Below are 20,857 nucleotides of genomic sequence, written 5' to 3'. Positions count from 1 at the left end.
ATGATGGGCTCAAGTATAGCAAGGATTGTGAGGCTGGCACAGGACCAAGCAGTGTTTCATTCTGTTGTACACAGAGCTGACTTGACAGCACCTACCACCACCACCTATCAGATTACATTTTGAGAACTCTTAAATGAAATTAGTCTACATGATATTCAGTGAGGTGATAGACAGATATATATTTAGAGGGAATAGTAAGTAATTGCATAGCAAATAGTTCATTATGTGAGTAATGGAAAGAATTTGAGTGAAGGTCCTAATCTAATATTATCTCATGTGACAGTATAAGAGGCATGCTTACATTCCAAACCTCTTCTGTAGGAACATATGCTGTGCTTTAAAATTTAACAGTGACAATATAGATTTAGACTCTGCAAAGTCTAGAACAAATGAATATAGAGTGCCAAGAATGAAGCAGTTTGCTTTTAAGCTGTGACTGTCCTCAAATAGAATTGGTTTACTTTTTGGTGAGGAATTTATCTTTAGATCATTTATCTAGAAATTGTATCCACCTGGCCCATAGCTCAAGGCCCTGAAAAATGTTAAAAAGACATCTATGGAAACTAAATAGATGTCTCCAAGCCTGCTTACTTTTACATCTGACAGAGTTTAAGACATTGTAAATTGGTTTTATGGTTCACAGAAAAATTTAAGCAGGCAAAATGACTTTGGACAATAAAGGAAACAAAAAGCTGTCAGGGGACATTTCATATAGTGCTACATATCTAACAGTTTGCAAGTCATCACAATATGAAGCACAGGGCTAATACATTCAGTTATTCAGCACCTACTCTGTGCCAGCCACTGAGCTTCACCCTATGGACACTATTATGAAGTTACCATTTCTGGCCTCAGTGGTAATAAAGAGGAGTGACATTCAGCTCATTATTATTAATCCTACAACATTTGGCAATAGTCACTCCTTCTGAGGAAAGACCACAAATCTCTTCGGAAGCAGCCAGTAGTAATATGGCTTACTTCAAGTAGAAGAGTAATACGATCTGCACTGAATGCGCAGAGGCTGTGAAAGTCTTTGTGTACTTCATGTTACAGTGTTAGTTCAAAGGAAACAAAAGACTTAACAATAAGCTTTATTTTCCAAGGTACTAATATCTTAGGCAAGTAAAGGGGCTGATAACTATTTAATGAACTCTTGGATATATAAGAATTTGCTGACCATGAGAGCTACTTCTGAATTAAAATGGAAATCAGGATTTGTAACTGATGTCACATTGGCTAAAGGTTAATGAGATTCTAAACCATCTGGAGTCATACAACTGACTTCCAGTTTGATTCTACCCATGAAGTCTGACCTGAAATATACAGTGTATAAAATGTATCTATTTCTCTCTTATTAAAGTGCAAAGAGGCTGGCTTTAAATACTGTCTCTGATACTTAGAAGCTCTGTGACCAGGGACAAGTTATTTGTTTTCTTTGAGAGTCAATTTCTTAAAACATTGTAAACTCTCAATATTATCATTAATGGTAGTAACTTCATCCCTACTCTTTGAGAACATGAAGCCCTGGAAAGGTTTACTAGACATATTAAAATGTAAACAGAAGCACAAAATTTTGCTCATATTAAAAATTAGAACTGTCACAAACTAAGTGCTGAGGTATTTTTTTTTTTTCCCTATTCCTTTCTCCCTTTCTACTACTGTAGCAGTTCAATAAGAAAAATGTCTGAATTTAAAAATTAAGAAACAGATACATACTCATCGTGAACAATGGTGGGGCCATCCCTTGTTAAGGCCTCTTCCTTGATGACGTTGATAAGTTCAAAAGTACTGCTTATAGGGGCATCTGGGTTAGGCCATTTGGGACACTGAAAGTGCCGAACTTCTAGGACATAGTCATCCTACAACCAAGACAACATGAGTCATCATCCACCCCTGATTTTATTATGTCTACAATGCAATGAATAGAAGAACTTGCTTCTGAGAAAGTGTATTACAGGAACTGTAGAATAACCAAACTGGCAGACTGTAGGGAGTGGTCCTGCCATTAAAAAATGAGCAATTAACAAAACAGTAGCCTCCCTTTTTTTTTTCCAGGCAAATATTTCAAGTGACAATAAATTATAAGAGGCTGTATATTCTACTCTATCTTCCTATTTATAAAATGCAGGGAATAAAAAGCATCTAGGGAAATATTTAAATTACTGTGTAAGAAGGTCCCACTCTTACCCACCCCATAAAGCGGCAGTTATTACACTTAAAATTAAAACAACAACAACAACCCTCACAGAGTTAATATTATCTCTGCAACACATTGCAAGGCTTACATTCCTGATGGCAAAGAAAATATTCAGGTCTAACATATTGTTTTATAATTAGGTCAAGAGAACTATTTGTATGCATGCTGAATCAGAAAAACTGTTACATTTCATTCATCCAGCTAGAAAATAGAAAAAGCAAATATTTGAAGGAAGGAAAAAGGGAAATGTGCATATTTAAAATTAAGTCTTACTCAAAAGCCTGGCCTTGTCTAGAGGATGGTAAATTACTTCATTACTACTTAGTATGATGATCCAGGGCCCAGGTATGGCTTTGGAATTGAGGTTTAGATTACCTGTGTAGCTTCAAGGATAAAGTCATGGATGATAATCTGTTCTTCATTAGAGAGGCACAGTCTGTCTTTGCTGATAAGGGTGACGGTAAAGGCCTCACAGTTCATGGATTCTTCTCGACTTGGCCAGTATACAAACTCATCTTCTGCCTATGGGGGAGGAAAAAAAAAATCCTCTGCAGTGCTGGTAAACATTTGGTTTTGAATTTTCTTTCAAACTAATTTCTTAGATTTGCCTTTTCCCATACCTCTCCAGTCATCTTTTAAACTGGGTTCACAGAATTATATCCCTGCCTAATCATGTAATCATGCTGTGTTCCATGGTTTTGTAGTGTTTTCTAAAATGTACTTGATATCCACCAGTTGCTAGAGTCTGGCTTTTAGGGGGGGAAAAGGTAAGAGTTCTAAAGGTAATAATGGCAAAGAAATTTCTAGTCAACTAGATTTTATTAAATAATGTGCTGTATTTTTTCATAAAGATACCATGTCTTATTTCCAGAGAGCCAGCTTATGCTACCGAAAATGTAAGGAGGGAAGCTTTAACTCTGAACTTTGAATGAGTCAAGAAATCTAATTTTCATAATTTGCTTTAATTCAGAATAGCCTTGTCTATGATGCTACACCCAACAGGCCAGAGTTTCCCTACTGGTTCAGTTTTGAGAAGTGGGAATAACGACAGGAAGGTAACAGATGCTAAAAACATTTTTCATCAAATGTGCTATTGGCATTTCAGGGTCGGATCCTTAAAACACTAAATGCTAGTAACACTTCTCACCTGTGACCACTGTAACACCCAAAACACACCATCTATGAAGGATGTATTACCCCCAGTTGAGACGTTTTATAATATAACTGTCATGGTACAAAAGGAGACAGGATCTATGCCAATTAATTTTAATCCATTATTTCACATTTTCTTAAGCAATCCAGATAAAAACTGTTATTTTCTGTGCATTATGTTAATAGCAATTCTACAGCTGATTAGAATTTTTATCATCTCTGGTTTTACAGATAAGAACACCAAGGACCAGAGAGGTTTATACATCGTGTAAAGAGTAAGAGACAGGTCTTTTTTGAAAAGGGGTGGTACATAGACAAACACATTGGCTATAAGTACAACTTGTTTTTTATAAGAAAAATTGATTTTTCAAGAGTGAGTTGCATAGAAAGTTTCTTTCTGCTTTGAATCAAGCAAGTTTTGACTGTTGAGCCATTTGTACTTGAATTTTATCCCTAGAAACTAGGTAGGCTTAAGACAAAGTCAATTGCTGCACAGGTCAGAGACTTTGTGATAAATACAATGATGATGATGATGAACCTCCTGCTTCATTTTCTTACCAGTTCAAAGAACAAACTCTACTAGCTGTTATCTGAACTGTATAGATCTCTATGGGCATTTTCCTGAAAATGTTTAGTTACTAGTAGTTATGTCAGGAATAATTCTGAATAATCATTCAAAACAAAGAAAGCTTTGTTTAATCTTACATTGTTGCATTAGAAATGAGCCAACAGTCCAATAAGACTTATCACCCTTTCAAGTTTCAATAGAGCTTATTGCCAAGCACATTTTTATTTTTAAAGCTCAGCATAAGGGTAGCCAGATTAGCAATTGGGTTTCATCTATACAAAAGAAGTCTGTAACTGTTGTGGGCTTTAATATATGTTGGCCAAAGAAATGCAAGTAGGACCCTTTCAACAGACATAAAGCAATGATGGACAGGGCCTCCAAATTTAACCCACATACTCAGAGTAAACATTTCTTGCTTCCCTGCAAGTAAAAGGGGAAGGGACTATTGGATTTAGGATCAGATGTGATCCTGGATAAATTAATCTGAGCCTTAATTTCTAGGTCTGAAAAGTGGGAAAAATGAAACTAAGTACCTGAAAGAATTATGGTAGCATGCATAGTAAGTGATCTCATTAGCCAAAAGGCAGAGGAGAACTTTTGAACAGAGATACCAACCTAGGGACTAACTGTTCATTTTGAGACTCTTGAAACACTAAGAAAAATGAATGTTAACTTTGTTCATTCGCAGGTACCACGTGATTATTTTGCCCACACATATTTTATAGCTAAAAGGTGCATGACCATGTATAAGACTGCTTCCTGAGTTAAAACTAATAACTGTGGATTACACACAGAATTACAATCTTGTAAAGTTACAGTGGTAATAAGTAATAATAAAACCAATGAAAGAACTAAGACCTTGTTTTTAGGAAAAACTATATAATGATGAACCCAACTTTAGATTCCAGAGCAGAGAGAATAGATATGTCTGCTGGCCCCCAATTCTGGCCTAGTCTCCCTAGGCCTCAGAGAGGCTCTGACACGTTCCAGGGTGTGCCTGCATCCTCACATGCCTCCCTCAGCCCTCCCATGCAAATGAGCTCCTGGGGAGATACTTTCTGATGACTGTCCTCTGGTAAGTGACCATAACAAAATACCGATACATCCAACAAATGAACGTTTAACAACCCTACATGCCTCCAGTTTCCACATGCCAAAGAGAATAGACCCTTGGTGCCAGCTAATTTGAAAATTTACACTCCAGCTTTTAGTTTCTCAACTTTGTCGCCATTCTATCATCCAGAAGCAGCCTTGGTATTCGGAAGCTGGAGCAAAATGCGAGAAAGTGAAGAAGTTCCTACTGACTGGGCACGTAGTCAAATGCATGTCATTGAGACTAGGGGTTCAATCTCAGGCTGTTCCTTCCCTGATTCAAAAACTCATTAATCTGACACAGAGTCAGATCCTATTGCTTTTTTTGTTTTGACCTTGTGGGCTTCAATGTCCACATAGTAAAGTTCAAAGACCCAAATAAGTCTGCAGCTTTAGACCGTAAGCATACACAAACATTTACACTTATTTTATAAACCTCCTCACCCATCTCCTACATGGTCTAGAGATCTAAATAGGAAAGGACTAAGGGGAAGGGAGCTTAGCTTAGTCATGATCTTAAAGGGTGTTGGCACAAAAATAGCCTTTGCTCATATCCTTCCCTTGCAATGGATCTGACTTACCTAGGGAGTGAAGAAAAAATAAGATACGTTAATATTAGTAGTAGTAGTAGTTGTTGTTATGGGTCATAGAGTCAGACCCGACTCACAGCGACCCCTCCTTGAGTTTCCAAGGCAGTATCACTGCAGAAGTAGATTGCCCCATCTTCCTTCTGAGGAGTGGCTGGTGGGTTTGAACCACCAGCCTTCTGGTTAGCAGTCAAGTGCCTTAGGCACTACGCTACCAACATTAGTAGTACTCTCAACAAACATTTTTTTGGACTGGAAAACTGTTACGTGGAGTGGGACATATATTATAGCAAAATGGTTAAAAACGTGGGCTCTGGAGCCAGATGACTCAGGTTCAAATTCTGGCTTTGCTTTATTAGTTTGTGCCCTTAGGCAAGTGACTGCCTTTAATTTTTCTTGCAGTTAAATGGGATAATAATAGTACCCATCTCATGAAAGTTGTTGAGTAGTTAAAACGAGCTAATAACAGTGGCATTAACATGGTTACACACTCAAATGTTAGCTATTTCAATTTAGTTATTTTGCCAAAGTGATAAAGGAGGTAAGAGGTTTGTCTAAAGTTCTATATTAACAAGATTCTTACAAGGACCTTTTCTCAAAGACATAGACAGTACACAACTGAGGGGTAATAGCAGCAGTATCAGAGAATCATGTAATGAAACTGAGAGGGACAGAACTATGAGACTATGGAAGGCATCTGGACAGGCCTTAAGCATGGACTATATAACTTTGTGGCAAGGTATCAAAGTAATCTTTGCCTGTGGCCTCCTGGGCTCATTAATACACAGCAGATGTGCTTTCCTTACCAAGCTCTGGTTGTCTGGCAGCATGACAATGATCTGTGCATTATGATCCCAAATCATTCGCCAGAAATCTTTCGTAGTATGTGGCAGAGGATGCTGGGTTATAATAAATTCATTGCTCCTATAATAGCCCTTCAATTGGGAAGAAGAAAAATCCGTGATTATAAGTGTTTTATTCTCACATTGTGGCCATAAGATACATTCATGAAATACAACAGCATAGTTTTGACTGCATTACGATAATTAAAAAGGCATTCCGTGTATTTGACTAATTTTTAGATACACTTCTGTTAACATGTGTAGACAATTTTCTCTCCATATGCAATTCACTTCTAGGTACCCCTGCTGTTTTTACTTACCAGTAATTTCAATATTTACTCAAAGACTAGATGAGTGAAATTAACAATAAAATTAATTCCTGAAGAAGCATTAATTTAAGTATTTTTGTACCCTACTGATTAGGTATCTTTTGTTGAAGGTTTCAGGATATGGAAATCTCTATACTTTTTATATTATCCATTGAGGAATTATGTGAAAAACGAAATCAGTCAGTCACATAGGTGGTATCTGCTCTTTAGCACCTTTCAGTTTAATTGACTTCATTTATAATTAAATGTTGACTCTTACCATGATATAAGAAGCATTAATGTAATCTGTTCCTTTCATTCCAGGCAACGGTGCAAGACCCACTCGAGCACGCTCAGCTATCATATGGAAAAGGAAAAAACAAAAACAGCACATTTGCCTTGTACGCATAGAACCAACAGACCTTTCAGAGATTACTTGGTGAGTAATATATCCCCCTAGCTCCCCTTTCTTTATTACATTTACCTGCATTTTTAGCCAAGCTAAACTGTTATCAGCTAAGGCAGGATATAAAACGCAATTCTTCTGCACAGTCCAAGAAGGACACAGTGTACTGTAAGAATAACATTTTTCTGTAGGAGAGGTTTTCACAGCAGTAGGCACTAAGTATTTACTAAGAGAATACTCTACTGAGATGACAGAAGGTTTCAGATAATTCCTGACACTGCTTTGATCTTCCTGCATTTATACCAAAATACCGTTCTTGGCCATTTTCCAACCTCTTACCCTTATGCTTCTGCTCATGAACCCACTGCTAGCAAGTCGATTATGACTCATAGCAATCCCTTAGGGCAGAGTAGAACTGCCTCGTAGGGTTTCCAAGGCTTCATGGAAGTAGACTGCCTCACCTTTCTCCTGTGGAGCAGCTGGTGGGTTCGAACTGCTGACCTTTTGGTTATTAGCCAAATTCTTTAATCACTATTGCCACCAGAGCTCCTAGTCATGAAGGGGGTCAGAAAATAGTGGCTTTTTCCAGTAGAGATAATCTCTCCAATCATCACCTATGCCTGTGGCTACAGCATACACACAAAATTCTTCACTGTGTCTTAGTTATCTACACAAAGGTCACCACCAACTGAAACTGCCTTGAACTCAATAGCTAGAATAGTTCAATGATATCAGTTAGAGTTGTACAGATCAATCCAGTACTCTAAGTTTGAAAGGGCTGTTAATGCCAGTGATAATGGCCTTTTAAAAAAAAAAAAAAGAAAAAGTTAAAATGTGGTAGACATTTTGAGATGCACTGAAGCTAAAGACTTCATGTCAGATAGATGTATTGACAGCCATCCCACCCAGTTTTATCACATAACTTATTTGAACTGATGGTAACATTTCACCCTTGGTAGTATCTGTCTCTTTTCACGATACATAAAATCCAATTAAAAAATATTAATGCACTCTACTACATCAAGCTGACTTTAAGAGCTTACATGGCACGACTGAAGAGTTTCTGTTCTTTTCTTTGTTACATTCTTTCTGAGCACTAAAGCATTCCACGTATTTTGCATTACATTGTGTGACCAGCTGAAAGAAAACCAACAGTTTAGTCTTCATTCAAAATTACAGGTGACATTTGCCTGATGATTTGGCAAAAATACCAATAATCTGATCACTAATGAAAAAACACATTCTTGTGCCCCAAATAACACTCTGTGCTTCACTAGTGGTACTTCTTTGAGTTACCATAGTTGTTTGTGTGTTTTTCCTATGTCTTGTATGAGACCCTATTACTTAAATATCTCCTATCAGACACAGTTTAATGAGGATTTTTCAGTTATGGGATGATGCTGCTGTGAATATTTCTCTGTAATTCCTCACAGGTACCTGTAACTCAGTGACTCTACACTAGACAAAACTGCTTAATGGCAGTAAGAGCTAACCCTATTTCTTAAGAGAAGGAGAACTGAATAGGTTCTCAGTAAATATCTGTTGAACTGAAATGATACTGCAGTAGTTTGATTATTCTTCTTGTACGATGCTTGGCTAGGTCATTTTGTTAATCCTAGTCTTTTTTTGAGCGAGGAAAGGCCATCTTAATGGGCTATATGGGAATGGACACCTTCTCCAAGTGCTTTAAAACTGCCACACTGGACTCTGGCGGTAGTTTTCATTTTTGTATTTCTGACTCGTTTTCTTCCATGTGAGCTCTAAAGTGGTTGTCTATAAAAGAACCAAGTACCTTGTTTCCAACTGCATGAACTGGTTTCTTTGATGATTTTTTCCCCCCTGAAGTATTTGCAAACACATATTGCAGAAATGGATGAGAAAGGCAGAATTTAGCAAATGCTGGTACTTTTATATGTATTTTAAGACCTCATTTTAAACATTTTTAAAATGAGACACTGTGTACATTTATTCTTCTCATTATTTATCACTTCAAATGTTTTTTAGAGTATTTAGGAATGAATTCAGTGAAATTATTCTGTTTTCATTTTCCTATCACCTGGCTCTTTGCTTGGTGGCCTCATCTCTTCTGCTGAGATTCAAATGAAGGTCTCTGATTCGATGGCAAGTTTTACAATGAGAACTAAACTGCATAGAGTCATCTCATTCTTCACATCCTCACACAAAGAAAGAAACACAGAATTCTAAGTGCTAATCACACGTTCCAGTAAGATGGCGGAATAGACAGACAAACTACACAGATCCTCTTCAACAAAGAAAAGAGGAACCAATTGACACAGATACAGAAGATGATCCTAGAGCCTTTGAAAGGAAGGATACAGAAGTGGACTAAACTCCAACTACTATAATAACCTGCATGAAAACACTGAAAAAGGAGACATATAGAGCTGCTGTCTGCCAGTGATCCTGATGGCACAGATGGCTTAGATACTGCCAAGTGATGTTAGGACCTAAGAATTAACCTAAAAATCAGCCGTGCTAGCTAGGGGCTGCATAGAGGACTACATTGGTGGCTGGTGAATAAAAGGGGGAGATGGGTTGAGCTGTGGATTTTGCCTGTCTCCGGGTACAGCCATTTAGAGTGTTTACAAGCAGTTTGACCCTATTGGACATTTAAAGTGACAGTGTTCTCTCAGATTCCAGGGACCTAAGAATAGGTTTTACTTGCTGGGGACTGCAAAGACATTCTGGACACAAATGACTGGAAACTCTTGTTACTCTTATACTCCATATCCTCTTGGTGAACGGAGGTGCAGCCATCCCTCACTCCCACCCACCTTCTGGGCTGATGGGAATTCCATCCCAGTCTGTGTGCTGCCATGGAGCCTGGGTGCCCTGTCCAGATTCTTTTTCCCTTCATGCTTTTTATTATTGTTCTTTATTCATCTCTTCCCTGTTCCCATTTTTTTTCTTTCCTGTGGTTATCCCCATTCCTTGTTTTTCCTTTTGCATTTTCCTATTTCTTTCTTCCTTATTCTCCTACTCTATCTCTTTTCTCTTATGCCCCCCCCAATATTGTGGGTTTTTTATTTTCTTTTCTTGGTGATTATTCCCCTGCAGTGTGTTTTTTGTTCACTTGCTTTTACTTTTTTGATGCTTTTTTGATCATTTGTGTCTGAGTGGGAGACAGCAACTGTGCCCATACGATGCAACCACACCCCCACTTCGTGCCACTCCACTTACTGAGTGAGAGCCACTACTTCCTTCTCTACCAACTGGAAAATGATAAACCACCACCAAGAAGGGCCCAACTTGCCCTCAACTGCTCTTCATAGTTAACAGAGACCTAAATACCACAATGTCAGAATGTCTTGGATACAACAGACCATTCAAAGTCCACACAAAAAAGCAAGATAAAGTGGTAGAAACGAGAGCAGGATACAGACCCAGAACACATCCCTGAAGAAGCAGCAGCACTGGAACTCCCTGATAAGGAATTCAAAAGAATTGTATTTAGGTACCTTCAACAGACTGAGAGACAGATCAAGGAAAACAGTGACAAAATAAAGGAAAACACAGAAAAAAACCTAGAATAATTTTGGAAGAAAATATAGAAAATATAAGAACAAAATGAAAAATTAGAAATGATATAAAATCTACAGATAGAAATCCAGAAGATTAATACTAAATTGTCAGAAATAGATAACTCATTGAAGGGGCAAAGGAGTAGAATTCAATCAAGGAAAGACAGAATTAGTGAGATTGAAGACAAATACCTGAATACTTCTTTGGAAAGGGATCAATCAGAAGAAAGATCACAACAAAATGAAGAAAGCCTAAGGTTCATGTGGGATACCATCAAAAGGAAAAACCTATGTCTCATCAGAAATCCAGAGCAGGAAGAGAAAAAGAAAACCACTGAGAAAATTGCTCAAGATTTGCTGGAAGAGAACTTCCCTGAGATGATGAAAGATGAGAATATATCCATTTGGGAAGTCCAATGAATCCCAAACAGGCAAGGCCCCAAAAGAAAATCACCAAGAAATATCATCATCATACTCACTAAAACCAAAGACAAAGGAAGAATCCTGAAAGCAGAATGGGAAAAACGAAACAGTTACCTACAAAGGACAGACAGTAAGAATAAGCTCTGATTTCTCAGCAGAAACCATGAAGCAAGAAGGCAATGGGATGGTATATATAAAACCCTACAAGAGAAAAATTTCCAACCAAGAATTATATATGCAGCAAAATTGTCCCTCAAATATGGTGAAACTAGGAGATTTCCAAATAAGCAGAAGTTAAGGGAATTTGTTAAAACCCAGACCAACCTTACAAGAGACACTAAAGGGAGTCCTTTGAACAGAGAACCAATAATAGCAAACAACAACTGACCATTAATACACAAGATGACATAACCCAGAAACTAATACAGCTATGGAAGTATCCAAAGTAAAATAAGCTTACAAGATTGTAAACCGGGAATCAGAGATATCGATTGGCAAGGGAGGAAAACTACAAACCAAAAAGAGGGAAAAAAACTGTGTAGTTACAGAACTTCTACATGGTAAGGAAGTCAAAAGAGTTGCAAGATAGAATGGACTGTTCTAAACTTGGGGAGAAAATTATAAATCACAGGGTAACCTCAAAGGAAAATGATAAACCTTCACATCACAATAAAAAAGAGGAGAAGCACAAATATTCAGCAAATACTAAAACAGCAGCAACAAAGGAAATGGTAACACGATTCATAAACATAATGAGCTCAGCACAGAAAATTATATGGAACAAAGAAAACAGGAACACCATGAAAAAACACGTAACAAAATGACAGCAACCAATTCACACTTTTCTATAATTACACTGAATGTCAATGGATTAAATGCATCACTCAAGAGATGGAGAGTTGCAGACTGGATAAAAAAACATAACTCATCAATATGCTGTCTACAAGAGATAAACCTTAGACACAAAGACAAAAAGTTTGGAGGAAGATTTATCAAGCAAATGGCAACCAAAAAAGAGCAGGAGTGGCAATATTAATTTGTGATCAATTAACTTTAAGACAAAAACCATCATAAGAGACAAGGAAGGATATTATGTAATGATTAAAGGGTCAATTGAACAAGAGGATGTAACCATAATAAATATCTATGGACCCAATCAAAGAGCTCCAAAATATATAAATCAGACTTTAACAGAATTGAAAAGGCAAATAGATGACTCCAAAGTCAGAATAGGAGACTTTAACATACCACTTCCAATGAGAGAGAGAACAACTAGAAAGAAACTCAACAAAGATGCAGAAGAGCTACATAATACAATCCACCAACTTGACCTTATAGACATCTACAGAGCACTTCCTCCAACAAGAGCACAATATATATTCTTTTCCAGTGCACATCGAACATTCTCCAGGATAGACCATGTGTTAGGACATAAAGCAAGCCTTAATGAATTTAAAAACACTGAAATATTCCAAAGCATCTTCTCAGATCATAATGCGATCAAATTAGAAATCAACAATAAGAAGATCAATGGAAAAAAAGCAAACACATTGAAACTGAAGAGCACCCTCCTTAAGAATGACTGGGTAATAAAGAAATAAAAAAACAAAAGTAAAAATTTCCTTGAATCAAACAAGAATGAAAACACAACTTACCAAAATCTTTGGGACACAGCAAAAGCAGTAATCAGAGGCCAATTTATAGCAATATATGCACACTCAAAAAAGAAGAGCCAAAATCAACACTTTTAAACCAACAGCTCCAACAATTAGAAGAAGAAAGGCAAGAAAAGCCTACAGTCACCAGAAGAAAGGAAATAATAAAGATACAAGGAGAAATCAATGAAACAGAAAGAGAGCAGAAAAAACAGACAACAGAAAAAAAATCAGTAAGACTAAAAGTTGTTTTTTTGAAAATATTAATAAAATTGACAAACCACTGGCAAATTTAACAAAGGAAAAGAGGAAGAGAATACAAATAACACAAATAAGAAACAAAATGGGTGCCATCACAACAGAACCAACTGAAATAAACAAGGATAATATCAGGATACTATGAAGAAATATACTCCAGCAAATTTGAAAATCTTGAAGAAACAGACAGATTTCTAGAAACACACCACATACCTAAACTAACCCAGACTGCGGTGGAAAAGTTGAACAGATCTATAACAAAAGAAGAAATTGAACATGTCATAAGTCCTGGCCCAGATGGTTCCACTGGAGAATTCTACCTAACATTCAGAGGAGATCTGACAGCAATCCTACTCAAACTATTCCAAAACATAAAAAAGGATGGAATCCTCCCAAATTAATTTTATGAAGCAAGTATAACCTTGATACCAAAACCAGGAAAAGACATCACTCAGACGAAAAACTACAGACCCACATATCCCTCATGAATATAGATGCAAAAATCTCCAACAAAATCCTAGCCAGTAGGCTCCAACAACATATCCAAAAAATAATTCATTATGACCCAGTGGGGCTCATATCAGGTATGCAAGGATGGTTCAACATTAGAAAAACAAAGCCATCCACCACATAAATAAAACAAAGGAAAAGAATGATATGATCATATCAATCAGTGCAGAAAAGGCATTTGATAAAATCTAACACCCATTCCTGATCAGAACTCTCAGCAAAATAGTAATAGAAGGGACATTCCTCAACATCATAAAGGCTATCTATGCAAAACCAACAGCCAACATTATTCTCAATGGAGAGAGACTGAAACTCTATCACCACTTCTATACAACATTGTACTGGAAGTCCTAGCCAGGGCTTTAAGGCAAGAAAGGGAAATCAAAGGCATCCAAATTGGTAAGGAAGAAGTCAAACTACCCGTAGTTGCTGATGATATGATCCTATACCTAGAAAACCTGAGAGACTCAGTCAAAAATCTACTGGAACTAATTGAGAGATCTAGCATAGTGACAGTGAATATCAGTTGGATTCCTCTACACCAGCAAAGACACTGCTGAAAAAGAAATAAGGAAATCAATACTGTTTACAATAGCTACCAAAAAAATTAAAATACTTGGGAATAAATCTTATGAGGGACACAAAAGACCTGTACAAAAAAACTACGAAAGACTACTTCAAGATACCATAAGAGATCCACATAAATGGAAGAACATACCATGCTCAGGGATAGGAACATTGAACATTATGAATATATCAGTTCCACCCAAGGCAGTCTGTACATTCAATGCAACCCCAACCCAGATCTGATCGACATTCTTTAAGGATATAGGAAAACCAATCACTAACTTTGTATGGAAAGGAAGGAGACCTCAGATAAGCAAAGCACTGTTCAAGAACAGAGTAGGATGTCTCACACTCCTAGATTTTGAAACCTACTATACAGCCACAGTAGTCAAAACTGCCTGGTATTGGTATGAGAGACACATAGACTAATGGAATAGAATTGAGAACTCAGAGATAGATCCATTCACCTATGGTCAGAGGATCTTTGACAAAGGGCCAGAATCCATTAAATGGAGAAGAGAATGTTTGTTTAACAAATGGTGCTGGCAAAAGTGAATATACCATACACAAAAACTAACTCCAGATGGATCAAAGTCTTAAATGTGAAACCTGAAACTATATAAAGTTCCTCAAAGAAGAACTAGGGGCAAATTTAGGGGCCCTAACATATGGCATAAATAGACTTATCAAGCATAACCCACACTATATATTCATCTAGTTTATATATATATGTATATGTATACATATATGTATATATGTGTGTGTGTGTATATATATATTCATCTAGGTTCTCTTCTGCTATTTGTACATTATCCAACATAATACACAAACAGCAGAAGAGACACTAGATGAAAGGGACCTTCTAAAAATTAAATATTTATGTGCTTCCAAAGACTTTGCCAAAAGAGTGAAAAGAGAACCTACAGATTGGGAAAAAATATTTAGTAATGACATCTCTGACAAGGGACTTATCTGTAGAATTTATAGAAAACTATAACACCTCAACAACAAAAAGACAAATAATCCCAATTAAAAAGTGGGCAGAAGTCATGAATAGATACTTCACCAAAGAGGATATTCAGGCGGCCAACAGACACATGAAGAAATGTTCATGATCAATAGCCATTAGAGAGATGTAAATCAAAACAACGAGATACCATCTTGCCCCACACTAATGGTAATAAGACAGAAAATAACAAATGCTGGTGAGTTAATTTAGTTTCTAAATTAAGTGCTAGACTAGTCTTTCAAATTGCTAGATTTTTTGGATAATAAGACAAAAACCACACCCACTGCTATTGAGTCGATTCCGACTAATAGCAGCCCCCTTTGGGTTTCTGAGGCTGTTAATCTTTACAGAAATAGATTGCCCAGTCTTCTTTCCATGGAGTGGCTGGTGGGTTTGAACTGCCAACCTCTGGGCAGCAGTCAAATGCCTTAGGTAGTACACCACCAGAGAATTCTTACTAAGCATGAGATAAATTAATTCAGGAAAAAAGTACAGAGAATATTATTTGCATTGGTATGACTGAGTCCAAAGTATATCATTGTGGATGGGGGCTCATGTTCAGACAAGTCCTAAACTACTCAGAAGAAAATACAGCACCCTACTATGGACTTGGAATACAAACTATTTACACATGAACTAAAATGTTATTTTCCATTTCTTTGAAGAGTACAAATAGTATACTTTGTAATCCTTTTCAGTTTAGACACTGTGCCTTTTACTCCTCACTTGTGGGCTATCTCATTATCTGACTTTCTGCATTTATGATAGTAAAAAAAAAAAAAAATCTATAATTAGATCACCTTAAAGCCAGGTAGAGACCCATGTGTTTTAAGTGAGAAGGCCTTGCTTGATCCCTCCCATCCCACCCCTCTCCCCTGTCTTGCACTGGAATAAAGTTAAAAGAGGAAGAAAGGCTAGACCAGGCCTTGGGCCATTAACCTTTGGCCTTGCAGAATCCCAGCTGGGCCTGCAGTCTAGAGGCGACATCACTGTCTTAGCAGAGCTGTAGCTTTGGGCCACGAGTCTGTGAGATGGCAGCACCCACCATAGACAGGATGCGTGGTGTTCACTTCCCCACAAACCCCAAGATCCACTGTCTGTGTGCTTGGGGGCATGGGCATTTCTATGGTAAGCAAGAACTCCACCAGGGTCAGAGTAAGGTAGGTCCTTTCCTGGCTGCAAATCCTGACCCAGTCAGCTCTGCCTGTAGTGTAAAATGGCACGAGCTGACCTAGCCCCAGAAGCACAGAAGTCATGGTACAGAGATGAGTGAGTTGTGGACTCCTGGAGCCTGAGGAGTGTTTGGTTGCTGACATTTCACAGAATGACCTGGTCTTAAATGTAACAATGTTGGGAAGAGTGGGATAGTGTAAAAAAGACATGACACCCTCCTATCCTCCCTCTCTCCCTCCCTCTGCAAACTGAAACACATTTTTCACTTTCTTGCTTTTTACTGAAGACGGTTATTCAAAGCATTACCTTGAATTGTTTTTCCAGCCGTGTCTTTCCTCCTACTCCAGGTATGAGTATGCTGTTAACATAACTATGCAGCTGATTTGAAGATACTTCAGTCTCCTTTCCAAGAATGGCTTCCAACAAGGCATCGTGGATGAAAATGTACTGCTCCTAAAAGGTACAATATATGGTAGTCACTGAAGAGAGCTGTTAAGGAGAAGAGCTACCTCTTTTCAATTCATGAAGTCATCTCTGCTCCTAATGGGGACTTCCCAGTTGTCTTAGATAGCGAGTGCTGCTATAACAGAAATAACACAAGTTGATGGCTCTGAAAGACAGACATTTTCTTTCTCACAGGTTAGAAGGCCAGAAGTCCAGATTCAGGGTGCTGGCTCTGGAAGATGTTTCTCTCTCCTTCAGCTCTGGAGGAAAGGTCCTTATCTCTTCAGCTTTCTGATTGAGTATTTCCTCTGCGTGGCTGGCTGTCAGTCTTTCCCCCATCTCTGCTTGCCTAATTTGCTCCTTTTATCTCATGTGAGGGGAGCTGTGGTGGTGTAGTGCCTAACGCATTTGACTGTTAACCAGAAGGCACCCATCAGCCACTCCTTGGAAGGAAGGTTGGGTAATCTACTTCCATAGTGATACTGCCTCAGAAACCCAAGGAGGGGTCACTATGAGTCTGATCTGACTTGATGGCAGTAAGTATCCCATGTGAGAGATTGACGCAAAGTACACCCTATACTAATTCTGCCTTGTTAACATATCAGAAAACTCCTTCCCAAATGGGATTATAACCACAAGCTTGTTGTTGTTATGTGCCAGACCCGACTCACAGCGACCCCTCCTTGGGTTTCCGAGGTGGTATCACTACGGAAGTAGATTGCCCAACCTTCCTTCCGAGGAGTGGCTGTTAGGATTTACAACACATATTTTTTGTGGATATGTAACATTCTACTTTTTGGCCCCCTAAATTCATGTCCCTGCCACATGCAAAACATATTCACCCTATCACATCATCCCAAAAGTCAAATCTACTCCAAGTCCAAAATATCATCTTTTAAATCAAATATGGGAGAGACTTTAGGTGTATTTCATCCTGGGACAAAACTTCCCTTCATCTGTGAACCTGTGAAATCTAGAATACAAATTATTGGTCTAAAGTACAATGGTGGGGCAGGCACGAGGTACACAGATAGTTCCATTACAACTGGGAGAAACGGTAACAGGCACCAAACAAGTTCAGAACCAAGCAGAAAAATTTACACTAGCTCTTAAGACTTGAAACTAATCCTCAGTTCTCTGAGACCATCAAGGCAATGGCCCTGCCCTCCAGACTCTGAATGGAGACTCCTCAGCCCTGGGCTTCAGCTCTACGTTCCAGGCTCTCTTGGATGGCAGCTGTGCTACCTCAGCTTTAGGTGGTTCTAGTCTTCTAGTCCATCTTGGCCCCATACCCCAGATACCCCTTAATGCAGCCCACACTCCAGAAATGGTGGCAAAGAGCTGACTCTTTGACACCTAGGTGGCTGGAGCCCTGCCCCTTTAAACTGAGAAGGCCCTGACTTTTCCAACACTTCTGTTGCTCTCCCAGCTGCTCCAGAGAGTTTTCTTGGAGGAGAACATGTGTAGCTGCTTTGGCCTGTTTCCTGCCTGTAGAACTCCATTCATTCTTTCTCTGTTCCCTTCATTCTAAGCTGATGGGTTTTCTGCTGTGGTAGCTGGTTAGAGCCTTCGGTCACAGGCTTAATCTCTTTAATAAAATTTATGTGGCCACATCCTTGGTGAACATTCTACAATATGTATCCTTATAGTTTGTATAATAGAATTTTCCAAATCTTTAAATTTCATTTTCATTTTGCACTGTTCATTTTTAAGTCCATCTCTTTCCTCTCACATTTTAAGTGGCAAAGAGAAATGATATCCTTTAAGTGTCCCCTTTAAGATCTTGCTTAGAAATCTCCTCAGCTACATATCCAAGTTCATCACTTACAAGTTCTACTTCCCATCAAACATTGGAACATAATGCAGACAAGTGCTTTGTCACTAAATAAAAAGTATTACCCTTCTTGCATTGTCCAATCACATGGTTCATTGTTTTCTTATAAAGCCATACCAGAACCACATTTAACACCTACATTTCTAGAAGCATTCTGTTGTTGGCACCATATGTCTTCTCCCAGACAATAGACACTTTTTCTATAGCTTTCCTCACTTCCTTCTCTTCAAGGCAATCTAGGCTTTTACTGTTAGGCACCTTACTACTTTACTTTTTTTTTTTTTACCTTACTTACTCACTCTGCTACTACCAAATTCTGTCTTAGTTTCCTACTGCTGCTATAACAGAAGTACTACAAGTGGACAGTTCTGACAGATAGACAGTTTTCTCACAGTTTCGAAGGCTAGAAGTCTGAATTCAGTGAGTACGCTGGCCCCAAGAGAAGGCTTTTTCCCTCTGTCAGCTCTGGAGGAAGGTCCTTCTGAGCTTCTGCTTCCTGGTTCCTTGGATATTTTCATGTGGCTTGGCATCAATCCTTCCCCCATCTCTGCCTGCCTAATCTGATCCTTTTATCTCTTGCATGAATCTCTTGCAAGAGATTGACTTAAGAAACATACAACACTAATCCTGCTTCATTAACTCATTCCCAAATGGGATTATAACCACAGGCATAAAGGTTAGGATTTACAATGCATATTTTGGGGTGTTATAATTCAATCATTCAGTGAACTCCTTCAAGCACTTTATAGCCAGACTAACCTATTTTAGGGTGACTATGAGTCGGGGCCGACTTGATGGCAAACAACAACAACAAATGTCAACTTTATCTCTGTATTCTATACAGTGCCTCAAACAGTAGGTTCCATGCAGCAAGTAATAGGGAACCATCTTCTGATACGTTGTTGGGGTCAAGAAACACCTGTTGGTCTTCTCCAAGCATCTAGCATAGCCCTTGATACAATTGTATCTGCTTTGTAAGTGCTTGTGTATTACTGAAAAATCCAAATTTTAAGAACCACACAGAAATGGAAAACTACTATACAAATAATAGGATATTTTCTAATAAAAACCTATAAATTCCTTCAAGCCCAAGAGAATGAACAAGTCTCACTCTCCTTAGTATCATTTAATTTTCAACTGAAAAGTGCTACGAGTTTATGAGAGCACTGGCAGTTACTCCTTACCTCCGTCTGGACGAGGTAGTTACGCTGTGTCCTGATATGTTTCAGGAATCCCAGGACATTAACTGTGCTTTTGTCTTTTATCTGTTGCAGCATGCTGTCTATCACAATGTAGGTACCTGTCCTGCCCACACCAGCGCTGTAAGAAAGGAAGACAATCAACTCTAGTACCTTTTGTTCTATCATGTCATTAACTTTGGAATGGAAAAAATACAGTGTAAATATCTAATGAGTTTAGAAATTGTAGTTGATATAGGTTATTTACTATGGATAGCATCCAAAACATTTATTAGGACATTTCCCACCACATGAGTCTCAATGGGGAGCCAAGGCTGCCTTTCCACCACAGGAGCTGGAAGAAAGTGTTCTGTACTTGCTTTCTCAGCTTCCCTTGCAGCTCAAGCAAAGGTAACTCACCCAGTGATGCAAGGGACTGAGAGGTCTCTCGCATGGCAGCAGCCACCCCAGAACCCTATCTGCTGAAGCAAACCATGCTGTTTAGGCTTGAGCTTGATTCGCCAATCCTCACACTATCCTTTTTAATAAATCCCTTTTCTGTACAACTTTCCCAGTCTGCTTTTATCACTTGCAACTTAGAACCTAATGCATTCAGTATTAGAAAGTTCCTAACTGAAAGGGTACTTTAATGTGGTATAATAATATTGTATCTGGAAAAACTTGACCTCTTTTATTCATATATCTTAACTGTTACTTAAAACAAAACACCCGGGAAGACTCTGAGCACTGAGTAAAAGCTTTTGGCAGAATCTCCTAAGAGGTTCTTCATACAACACCCTTGACACCTGGGTTGTTTGATACACTATTATCTCCATTTCAGTGATCCTTAAATGGGTTACCAGAAATAGAGAGTTCTCATTGGGTTTTTATGCAGTGAGTTCCAATGTCTGCAAAGAATTTGCTCTGTGAAAGCATATTTTAAGAACAACCCAGAGGACCAGGTTTGCTGGTCCGATAGAGCCTGGTGGAACCACTGAGACTATGGCCCCTAGCTGCCCTTTAGGTCTGGAATTGAACCCACACTTGTGGTTTCCAGCCAAACAAAATACAGGCATATGAGTTGAGCATTTACCTCAAGTAGATACATTCCT

At 38.4% G+C, this 20,857-nt stretch overlaps 1 protein-coding gene across 1 annotated transcript in view; it reads right to left on the bottom strand.

The window, feature by feature from the left end:
* PTPRG (protein tyrosine phosphatase receptor type G) overlaps nucleotides 1–20,857 on the bottom strand; it is a 995,540-nt gene that overhangs the window by 16,300 nt on the left and 958,383 nt on the right. The window contains exons 22-28 of the mRNA XM_007937293.2: nucleotides 19,752–19,887; nucleotides 16,596–16,742; nucleotides 8,196–8,289; nucleotides 7,027–7,103; nucleotides 6,403–6,531; nucleotides 2,573–2,719; nucleotides 1,717–1,859 (exon numbers count right to left, since the gene is read on the bottom strand). Of these exons, the coding sequence (XP_007935484.1) occupies nucleotides 1,717–1,859; nucleotides 2,573–2,719; nucleotides 6,403–6,531; nucleotides 7,027–7,103; nucleotides 8,196–8,289; nucleotides 16,596–16,742; nucleotides 19,752–19,887 (873 nt within the window). The remainder of the gene's footprint in view (nucleotides 1–1,716; nucleotides 1,860–2,572; nucleotides 2,720–6,402; nucleotides 6,532–7,026; nucleotides 7,104–8,195; nucleotides 8,290–16,595; nucleotides 16,743–19,751; nucleotides 19,888–20,857) is intronic.

Source organism: Orycteropus afer, unplaced genomic scaffold, assembly GCF_000298275.1.
Source record: "Orycteropus afer afer isolate SDZICR_OR568_19922 unplaced genomic scaffold, OryAfe1.0 scaffold00041, whole genome shotgun sequence".
Taxonomy (NCBI): domain Eukaryota; kingdom Metazoa; phylum Chordata; class Mammalia; order Tubulidentata; family Orycteropodidae; genus Orycteropus; species Orycteropus afer.
This window is presented reverse-complemented; position numbering and strand designations above follow the sequence as displayed.